Raw genomic sequence first — 11,974 nt, forward strand, 5'->3', positions numbered from 1 at the left:
TTGATCAGCATTGTGAAAATCTGGGGCTGTATTCCATGTTTGTTGTTGAATATTTATCATAATAAGGCAGTTCAATACTTGTTATGAATCTTATCAAATACTAGTCATGTAACATCATATGAAAGTTCCCTATTTTTATCACAAACAGAAACCATAATTGAATGAAATCTTATGAAAACGTAGTTTGAGCAATATTTGGGACCGATTCTACTTCTTTGCTGATGATGTCTTAATTCAGTGTCACATCAGGCAGGATAAAAAATTTAAATATTGTACACTTCCATGAATGTCATACTTAGTTAAAAAACCATACAGTGAACTGTATTTTAAGTTTCAAAACATCTATTAGAAGGGTGCATTTGCTTCACCAAGCTTAAACATTAATCCAAGAATACTGTAGACTTATTTGTGTATGTTTGTTGTAGTGTTTGAAACTCTATAACTACAAATATTAGATGATAAATCCCTATTGGTATAATAATAATGACATGGCGGTGAATAATTTATGATATTGGCTTTGTAACTATTTTATAAAAACATCAGGCCTAGGTCAATATTCACTTTATGACGACAATTCATTTGTGATGTCACAACGCCCTCTGCCAAATGATCATTTCTATTTATGATACACTTGTGTTCTGCCTTGTTTGGTAAAACAAGAGGCCCAGAGGGCCTGTATCGATCACCTGTTTCTTTTGTTACATGAAACCGACATATAGGTAAAACAAAAGATTTTGCCCACAAAGCAATTTAACCATAACTGGGTTAGATTTGTAGCTCCCTAAGACACGACCAATGAAATGGGGTTTTTTAATCAAAAAGGGCCCTGGGGCCTGTGCTATGACCTATTTAGTGCCGCCCTCCAAAGCTGTACGACAGGGTTTACTTTTTGTCCAAATAACTATCAAAACAATGTTTTATGCTGTACAATAATATTATCTTGTTTAAAGTAGGATCTGCTGAAAATTATGAACTCAAATATGTAACAAAACATTGCATAATAAAAAAGTTCTACAAACTCTTATAATATTAGTATTTTCTTGTCATTTCTTGCACGGTAGTGACACACCGATTCCCGGTTCTTGTACACCAAAATACTTTTCATATTATTTTGTTCATTATGTTGAGACACGATGGTGAACATTTCAGAGCTGGTCTACATAACATACTCAAGTATTATGACTCTAGTCCTTATGGTCCTTTACATATGCTTGGTGGTTTTTTTTTAACATATTTGACCCCTGTTATCTTGAAAGTAGGTCAAGGTAATTTTAATGAGGAAACTTTATAGCACTCCATCCCATCTACCTACTGATCAAATGTCGTGACCCTAGGTCCTCCAGTTCTTCAGACATAGTTATTCAAAAGAAAAAGTTGAAGGATGGACGGACAGACGGACAAATTACGCCGCAGTACGTCGTAAGCTCACAGGCCCCTTTGGACCAGGTGAGCTAAAAACAGAGAAGTACATGTCACCTCATAAGAATACAAAGCTCTTTATTGAAATCATTCTCTCAGAAACTCCCTGTTTCTTTCCACTGTCTGTATCCAAGCAAAAATGAAATTTAAGAATAAGATGTGATCTTTGTTCTCATAGTTTGGTGCATTACATATATCTATCAAAACAACTCGATACAGACAGAAATATATCTACACATATGTAGAATGTAATAAAATATAACTTAGCATGCTGTAACATTTGACTGGCTCATCTCCATCATACCATTGATACAGTATCTATAATCGATATATATGGACACATACGTGTATTTTTTTAATGAAATGTCAAGTTAAAACTCCACTGTTTTTGTAGTTACAGTTGTCAGGCCTCTTATTTAACACACAAATACTGTAAACTAGGCAAGTATGTGTGACGATTCCATGATTGATCATGAATCACCAACGAATCCATACACACGTATCTGATTTTTAAAGTTCAACAAATTAAAGGAGTCAACGGGGCCAAATGATATTTGTAATACAATTATATGTGCCATTTTACACTTTAAACCAGAACTAGGCTATAATGGCTGAAGGTGCTCCAATAAATGCTGTCTCCGTATTCAATAACGACATATCACACACTGGACAGTGGACACATATATACAATCCAATAAGTTAGACATTATTCACTCTTTACTTCTTAGTTCACTTGTCTCAATCCTTGGTGAACTGCTGTTACTTTCTGTGACCTGTACGTATTACAGTACCATCAGAAGCCACGCGACAATCAACATCATACCGCCGTAGGGTGTCACGTATCTTATTCGGTCATTTCCTGTCAGCGAGTACACGTAACAGCTCCCACAAAACACCAGCGTTCCCATAGTCATCAAACCTCCGACCTGTCAAGTAGATCACAACACGATAATTACAGAAGTAATATATGCTAAGGGGAGGTTACTGCGTATAGGAATAAAACACTATACAGTGGGGCAGGGATCCTTAAGAAGACTTGAGGGCAAAAATATTACAACTACATGCATAATAATCGACTCAGGAATATTGAACATCGAGATCCTGTAAATTGGACAGAATGTGATTCTTTAAATATGTGATGAAACACGGGCTAAGACATTTAATTTTAAATATAAATGTTGGATATCTTATCAAATTCAACATTTCTTTGTCAATTAAATTTCCAAAGCCTGTACTGTTAAATAACCACAGGACATTTTAATGTTTTAGTACAGGAAAATATTTCCTATCGAATTGTAATTTGTTTTCAATGTTTTCATAATTATTGGGTCTTGATTATACTACAAAACGGCGAAAGATTTGCCTCATAAAAGTTTGATTCATGAAAAGAATATGCAAAGTGTTATATAAGGGAAAAATTCTAGACTTTAAATTTGCAATAAGTTGGACACAATGAGAAGTTCTATTTATATAAGTATATGATTGTAAGTCTAATTGTAATTGGAGATACAGTGTGTATCGGGTCATCTTGATTAGATACCGTGTACATGTAACTGTCATTGGATATATGTTACTGACAGAATACTGCTGTAACATTATATAACTTACCAATATTGGTCGATTACATAATGGCGTTCCTAACAAAGCCACAGAATGGATCAGGTGGAAGTTATTACCTATGTCATAGATCTGAAATGACAAATATATAATAATAATAATGATAATAATCATTTGATGTTCTTATATACCGTTTTGTCACAACATAGTTCGTACATATAGGTCGTCTCAAAGCGGTTCACAAATTATTATCCATGATTATAGGGCCTTTGCAACCAGCTAATAACTTCTCAACTCCCTGGGGAGCGTACAGCCGGTGCTGCCATATCGGCGTTCACAGCTAGCATTCAACAATTCTAGCATTGCCCAACCACGTACTCCGTGATAGAAATACATTAGTAATTCTGTTGTCAAAACTTTGTTAAAAGTCTTTTACATATTATCATTTTTTTCATCTTTTGTAGATGAAAGGGTTGTCTGGAAGTTCAGGATATATATATAATTATATCTTTATAATAAATAGCCATCAGAAGGCAGTTAATTGATATAAATATCTGTCGTGTGAAATAATTTAAACAATGAATATATAAACCTGAACATTTGTTTCTGAAGCATATTTCTTACCCTTTTCTTCTTTTCCTCTGCTTTGCTCATACCTGAAATGACAGAACTTTAAATAGAATCGAAAGTTGAAGACTTCAGAGTTGAGTAAAGTTATTCTTAGTTCTTTTGGGGTTGGGCAGAAGGTGAGGTTACAATAAAGGAAAAAGCAGGCAACAGCAGAAAGTATTTTTCTTTTAGACTGATTCATCTTTGAACAGTTTCTATCTTTAAAATACAAGGATTCAATTCATGACAAAACAGAAGGCTTTGTACCTGCTAAAAAACTTGTGCTTGAAGAAAGCCTCAGTGTAGAGATGCTAAAACACTTGTGCTTGACGAAAGCCTCAGTGTAGACAACCCAGAAAAGCACCCTTGGGCAAGGGGATACATTAACCTGGGTTGTTAAGAGTTTCATCTTCCAGGGCAAAGACATGGAACTAGAAAACATGGTTGCACCCTTGCGCCAGAAGTTGGTCAACTGATGTCAATGAATCTGTTGACAAAATTGCATTGGTTGACATATAAAAAGCAACAGTGACCTATAAGCATCGACCTTTGGAACCTGAAATACAAACTCATTTCAGGTATTCTCATACTTGACTTTTCTATAAACTATTATCTATAAGAGATATGAAGTCAGTGGAGCAGTGACAATGAATCCTGACAGTACGAACATACGAGTAGGTANACATATGAGTAGGTAACACTATACATGTATGTGAACCCCCCCCCCCCATTTAATGGGGTTTGGGGCAATAAGGAGAGAGGTGTATATGTGTATAGGTAATGGGCCTGGAGACTGCTTATATCCAGGTGACGCCATTGGTTAGAGTATCTGTCTATAGTTTTAAGGTCCTAGGTTCAAGTCAAGTAAGGCCCCATTGCATTTTCCCGTTTGATTAAAACGATGCCTCCGATTGGTGTATATTAATTCTATATATTGCGATTGATAAGGCAGACTACAGGTGTTTTGTAATGAACTTCATTTGGTCTACTTAATACAATTATAGTTAAGGCAATGTACGCAAGTTAACATTATGTTGGCAAAAATTATTGGACGAAACGACCTGTAGCAAAAGCCAGACTCATTTTCATGTATCATGACCAGGCATTTTTGGCATTTTCGGATATGATTTTGCCGACGCGTCGCCTGTCAACAATATCTCTAACATTGTTGGAGTATAGTAGACACTATAGACACCAATGGAAAGCTCCAGGTAGCTTCTAGCAGCACATTTTAGTATTCCTTTTCTAATATGCGACTTCCTGTGTGAATTGATATGGAGGAAATGATATCCAGAAATCTTACAGGTTTAAAAAGTGGGTTAAAATACTTAAGTTCTGGACAGGAACTTGCTAGTGGCAAAAAGCATTGAATTTAAAGGGGTGATCAGACCAGAACTTGTTGAGTCTGGTTTTTTTCTTATGTTATTTTTCTGATGCAATATTTGTCCCATCATTCGAAAACAAATTTGTTGGACAATATATATACCAGAAAGTTTTGTCTTTTTTTTTAATGTTCGTGATTTTGAACGATGTTGTCAACGTGGCTGTTATAACAGAGATCAATATGTTCAAGACCTACAGTAGTAAAGTTAACCCCCTATTCTGGCATCTTGTTATACCGGAAGACCCGAGGATGTTTTTAGCAGTTAATAGTCTTAAGAGATCCTCTTAAATAAAATATACCAGGAAGGCTTACCATGAGCTCCATATGCAGCCATGCATACTGCCACAGATCCTGACAATCCTGCCAATCTCACGAAGTTTCTACCTGCTAAAGCCATGGTGCTCTCACGAATTATCACTGTTTCTACTTCTTTGATTTGTTTTGGAAGGACGGCCGGGAGAAAATTGTACAGTGTTTTAACACTGTCCGTGACAGATTGCATATTCAGCTCACTAATGGCCACCAACAGTCACTCGTAAAGCGTCCTTGACACACACACTAGTATTCAAGTATGCTTCGTCTTAGGAGCTGTCAAAGCGTTTTTGAAATGCAAGTGGAAACCACAAAATCACATTGAGAAGAAGTTCACTTCCGGTGAAACAAGTGCGGGAGATAACTCTAACAGAACACCTTATTGTTAATGTTTAAAGATTCCCGCCCCTACATAATATTATCAAGTTCCGAGATCTGAAAGTAAATTCTCAGCATATTAAAGACAATGCTTTTAAACACTGGTAGGTCTTAAACTAGAAATCAGTGCTTCAGTTTTGGACCCTCACGACATCTGTCAAATTAACCAGTTAGAAAAAGTTCAGCGTTGAGTAGTCTGATAAACTCGTTACACTGGCCACTTTAACATCCAATTTCCACTTTTTAAGTGTTAAAAGTGAAGTGTTATAATACATTGGTATTCTATCCAAAATAGTTCTAAATTAACTTACTTAAAAAAAAAATGAAACTTTACTCTCATACTATTTTGCATTGACTTTCAATATAGGGCCTATCTTATTATTAAAAGAAATTAAAAAAAAAAAAAAGCAACAGAGTATTTTGTATCAAATGATGCTCACCTCATTATATTATAGTTTATACCGCGAAACTATAGTTCGAAGTCCGTGTTTATACATTAATTTAAAGATGCATCAACTTTTTTTCACATGAAAGATGCCGTGCAACAGGAATTTGAACGTTTTATTTTGTTTTACATAACCCATCATATGAAAATTAAAATTGAGTCTGTTTAAGCGGATCGACCGTTAGAATTTTGAAGCCTGTGACGATCAGTGCACTAATAGCAATAGTGATACAATCATGTCATTGAGATATCCTACTTATCACCTCTGCATCAGGGACAGTATATAGAGCCTCCTTTATACGTCCTCTGCATAAACGTTACTTTGGCGTAATTTTCATAGATATTGTTTTGACCAATTTTATTATAATGGTTAACATTCTAAAACATAAGCGATGAATTAGTTTCTAGTTGAGCGTGAACATAGAGTGAAATGAGAAAATAATGTAACTTTCGCTTTGTGTTGAATGTGTCCTGTTCCGGTTGCTTCTTCGATTCCCTATTTAACGAGTTTCGCGCTCACGTTTTGTTTATGAACCTTAAATAAGTTGAATTATGAAATATTTACTTATTCCAAAGTTTTGGATTTTATATTCAATCACGTTCATTAAATTATATATATCATATCAGTGATAAATTCAAATTGTAGGGGGAAATACTTTCTCATATATAAACGCAATTTTTATACATATATAACCAACAGCCAAAGTAACAAGGATTTCAGCAGCATTTGATTAATTAGATACATGTGTACGGAATCTGTGCTCGCTGAACTCATAAGGATTCTGAGCGGAAGTACCTTATCCACAGCAATATCAAGTTTCAACCGAAACTCAGTTTCAACAGAGAGGGATTCAGGGGGAAAACTTGTTGTCATCACTGATCCACATCCACACGACAGACCAGAAAATAAACCCCGGACTACTGACTTATTTCTATATACATTATATGAGAAACACGACAATGTTTACACATTGGTATACCACGGAATACAGGTCAAGCTAAAACAGGTCAAGCTAACAATACATTGTGGCGGCGGGCTGGCGATGACCACCATATCATGTATGCGTTTGCATAAACGTACATGTTCGTGTTCACGTGTTAGTTTACCTACGACTGCTGGTCCGACACTTATGTCACGATCTGGGATGGGAGTGAACAATGCAATACGTCACTCCAATCGCTGACTTTTAAGCATCAGTATTTGGGGAAAAAATCATTGACTCTTGTCATGTAAGTCGTACATCAAATGGACGGGGTGCTTATGCATATTTGTCCAACTGCATTTGAAAGAATTTACGATCGACCGCAAAATGTAATCTGCGCCCGATATCGATGTAAAGTAATGCTGAACAACTATATGATTAACATCAAGTTTCTATATATATACATCTACATCTAAAGGAGCCGTAAAGTTAATTAACTACTAAACGTAGTAACTATAGTATTTTGCGCCGTTGTTCCGGTTTAGTTAACCGAGCCTGGTTACGTAGGTATATGAATAAGTATATAAACAGCGGAACTGTGTGATCTCGCTATAACCGAGACAGGTATACATACTACCACAGCAGAAGCGGGAACGACGTCGCCATGCAGTACAACGCTAAGGACTTCGTGTGTGCGATATCTCTGATATTTTTTTTGTACCTACAACATGGACCCTACGTAGAGTGCACGTGTGCCCTGTCTCAGAGGTCCACGGAATCGTTCAGGGATCTGATGGTCGGACGGTGTCTTCATTACCAAACCGTCTTTAACCCTGAACCATTCTGCTCAGAGTAAGTTTTATTATAACGATACTTAAGTAATGATTATTCATGTTGCTATTAATGCTACCTATTGTGATCTGCTTACATAAAGTGTATCGGTCATATAATTTAACACAATTTTCTTTGATATTTTGCATTTCCGTACTTATTGGTATTCATTGCCTCAGAATCATACTTTGTTAGGCGAAGTTCTATGGTAGACGATCATGTACCATTAACTCTGCATGACGAGGAAACACGTATGGCACACAGCAGGTGCTAGACGCACATGTGGTATGGCGGTCATTATCATAATCCAAACTATTACCGTAAATGAGAATTGCAATACAACAAAGATTTAATTTAAGGTTTATTTTCAGTGTATAATATTTCTCAGAAAAAAACCTTGAACAAATTGAATGTTTAATTTAAATACAATGTATCGGCCCTCTTACATATGATTGTAATTGGGTTCCCGCGTGTTAATGTTTTCTGTATACAGGTTTGCCCCTAACGCGTGTCTGATGCATTTATGGTGTGTATTTATGCAGTTGTATCGACAAATACCTGTTACTTTTAAAAATACCTGACAGTGATCCGGATATTGTTGTACATATCTTTGTAATCTTTAAATTTATTTTTGTTTTGTTTGTTTGTTGTCCTACATAACATTATTTTTTAACTGTACGACAATCCTACATGACAATAGTGACAGATCTCAATTTAGACACCCATACAGTACACATTTATCACACCTGTACGCCTCTACGGACATTCAAAAGTGCATTGCCACGTGCACGCGCTCGTCTACACAACAATTGTCACCAACGATCACCAGTCTGTGTGAGGGAAGATGACCCCCCGCCCCCGCCCCCATCGTCATTCCTTTTAGCGCCTTACAATATTAATACAAAATAAACAGAACATAGGTCAATATTGGCGGAGGCCCCGGTGACGTAAGAACAGTTTTTAACTTAGGATACGAAAGTAACATAAGAAGGCAGGTCATGGACACATGTGAACAGACAGTGGTTAGGACAGAATGTTGAGTATGTCTGTTAGGTTTGACGTGATGGTTAGGGGGTCTCTCCAATAGGCCTTTCTGCTGTAATATGATTATTTAAACTACATTTGGCTCTTCATGATCCATCCCGTGTGTTTTCAAAATGCTATTTGATCATTTATATTTGCTTACATAGTTACTAGTGTGTGAATCAAAATAACATGTGTTCAGGAGAGGAAGTTGCTAAGTTGTCAAAACTTTGCCCACTCAGTTTTTATTGTATTAGGCAATAAAATCCTCTTAAACTAACCGAAACACTCACCAACGTATTCATAATATAGGAGCGCACACACAGGAATGTGTACTATCTAATACCAAAACAACAAAATACCATAACAATACAATAAAATACCAATACAATACAATACTCAATACAAATACCAATACAATACAAATTCAAAACCAAAACAATAGATTACCAATACAATACAATTCCAATACAATACAGTACCCAATCACCAAAACAATAGAATACCAATACAATACCCAAACACCAAAACAATAGAATACCAATACAATACAATACAATTTCAATACAATGCAATACCCCAACACCAAAACAATACAATACCAATACAATAGAATACCAATACAACACAATACAAAACAATACAATACAGTACCCCAACACCAAAACAATACAATACCAATACAATAACCCGACACCAAAACAATACAATACCAATACAAAACAATACAATTCCAATACAATACCCCAACACCAAAACAATACAATACCAATACAATACCCCAACACCAAAACAAGACAATACCAATAAAATACCCAAACACCAAAACAATACAATACAAATACAACACAATACGATTCAAATACAATACAGTACCCCAACACCAAAACAATACAATACCAATACAACACAATACAATTCCAATACAATACAGTACCCCAACACGAAAACAATACAATAGCAATACAACACAATGCATTTTCAATACAATACAATACCCCAACACCAAAAACAATACAATACCAATACAATACAATACAATTCCAATACAATACAGTACCCCAACACCAAAACAATACAATACCAATACAACACAATACATTTCTAATACAATACAATACCCCAACCCCAAAACAATAGAATACCAATACAAAACAATACAATTCCAATACAATACCCCAACACCAAAACAATAGAATAACAATACACAAAAGATACAATTCCAATACAATACAGTACCCCAACACCAGAACAATACAATACCAATACAATAGAATACCATTACAACACAATACAATTCCAATACAATACAGTACCACAACATCAAAACACTTCAATACCAATACAATACCCCAACACCAAAACAATACAATACCACTACAGTACCCCAACACCAAAACAATACAATACCAATACAATACCCAAACACCAAAACAATACAATACCAATACAGTACCCCAACACCAAAACAATACTATACCAATACAATAGAATACCATTACAACACAATACAATTCCAATACAATACAGTACCCCAACATCAAAACACTTCAATACCAATACAATACCCCAACACCAAATCAATACAATACCAATACAATACCCCAACACTGAACTAGTGAATTATGTATCTAGTGTTCTACGGATTTGAGCCAAAGGAAGCTTCCCTCCATCCGCAATAGTTAAAAAACATGGCAAAAGAAATGGTTAACCAATGTGATAATGTGTTTCCATTATATCCCTTATCAGCCCTTGTATGCAAGATTATTGTAAACATTTGATGAATCAACTGTCAAACACTCCTGTGGACTGTAAATTTGATTCAGTGATATAACAGTGTCATTGCCTTTGTTTCTAATTCAGACCAAAAAACTGCACTCAGCTGTGGGAGTTGTTCCTACAAGGGCTCGCCTACCAGGCCCCATGCAACACATCACAGGACGGCTTCCGGCCCTTCCTTGACGCGGCACACCACACAACACCGAGAGACAAGGTAAGCTACGCCAACCGTCTCGCCTCAAACCCTTAGAAGAATACCAAACAGTAACATTTAGGTAAAATAATATTTAATAAAAAGTATATAAATTTTAACTCAAAAATGAGTATAAAATACGAATACTTTTAGGCCCGTGATATTTCGCCGCCATATCAAATGTGGAATTTGTGTATAGCTGTATTTTTTAATCATAGTCAAATACCCGAAACAAACAAAAATTAGAACTTATACATCATTCTGTCATTTGGCAATTGCTGTACTGCAGTTATAACAGCTTTATAAAGTTTTCTCACTTTTAAGTTGGAATATCTTACATTTCGAACGAGACTAGTGAGCTTTATCGACTGTCGAAAAATGATCCAAACATTGTGATCTAATGTATATGAAGTGGTTCAAATCTTTCACTTCCTCATTCTATCGGCCTTCGCTTTTTCCTAAATGACATTCAGTTCATCCCTTATGACCTTGTTCTCAAGGTCGATCGCTTTCCTTTGTATGTTTCTGTTAGATGGTCCTGTGATAAAAAAAAAGTCATAGGCAAAGACAACGTCTAACAGGCTTTCATGTCCCTTTCCCGTATAAATCTGGGCCCAGTTGCTCAAACGTTGGTTACCTATATCAAGTTGCTTTCGAATATTTCTAATTGTTGCCATTGAAAAGCAGGATCTTTCAAAGCAAAATGAATCCTCCAAACACGATGCCTTGTCACGAATCAAATTTGCTGAGGGGGTATCTAAATCTTGCTTGTAAATAGCGTTTTCTTCGGGGTCAAAGACTTAGAAAAAGGAGAAAGGAATGTTGCGGAACACGAAAGTGCCGGTCGTCGGTGACTAGGTAACTCAACTAGTTAGGGTGTCCGTTTAGAGTACAGAGGTCCCGGGTTCGAATCTGATTCTAGCTATGTCTTTTTCCTCTTCTGTTACCTACTGTATAATAGAATACCGATTTAAGCCGTTTTACAGCAGAGATGTGTGATAACAGTATCTCTACCACGTTTAATACCAGACTTGGTTATGTCTATGGGAATGTGGCAAGCAGGCCCAGTTGCACAAGGGTTGGTTACAGTTAACAAGTGGTAAAGGAAAATATTTTAAATT

The 11,974-nt window shown here is 36.0% G+C and overlaps 2 protein-coding genes across 2 annotated transcripts in view; one reads left to right on the forward strand and one right to left on the reverse strand.

The window, feature by feature from the left end:
* Positions 1–1,475: 1,475 nt before the first annotated feature.
* LOC110451413 (transmembrane protein 256 homolog) lies at positions 1,476–5,635 on the reverse strand. The gene is made up of 4 exons (XM_021499412.1): positions 5,282–5,635; positions 3,601–3,632; positions 3,028–3,108; positions 1,476–2,345 (listed from the first exon to the last, which is right to left on the reverse strand). The coding sequence occupies exons 1-4, from the start codon at positions 5,469–5,471 to the stop codon at positions 2,202–2,204; spliced, it is 447 nt and encodes a 148-aa protein (XP_021355087.1). The 5' UTR covers positions 5,472–5,635; the 3' UTR covers positions 1,476–2,201.
* Positions 5,636–7,239: 1,604 nt separating this feature from the next.
* The window catches only part of LOC110451407 (ADP-ribosyl cyclase/cyclic ADP-ribose hydrolase-like), a 15,131-nt gene continuing 10,396 nt past the window's right edge, over positions 7,240–11,974 (forward strand). Inside the window, exons 1-2 of the mRNA XM_021499407.1 lie at positions 7,240–7,879; positions 10,745–10,874. Of these exons, the coding sequence (XP_021355082.1) occupies positions 7,692–7,879; positions 10,745–10,874 (318 nt within the window). The 5' untranslated portion in view covers positions 7,240–7,691. The remainder of the gene's footprint in view (positions 7,880–10,744; positions 10,875–11,974) is intronic.

The sequence above is a fragment of the Mizuhopecten yessoensis genome, unplaced genomic scaffold (genome assembly GCF_002113885.1).
Source record: "Mizuhopecten yessoensis strain PY_sf001 unplaced genomic scaffold, ASM211388v2 scaffold5989, whole genome shotgun sequence".
Lineage (NCBI taxonomy): Eukaryota > Metazoa > Mollusca > Bivalvia > Pectinida > Pectinidae > Mizuhopecten > Mizuhopecten yessoensis.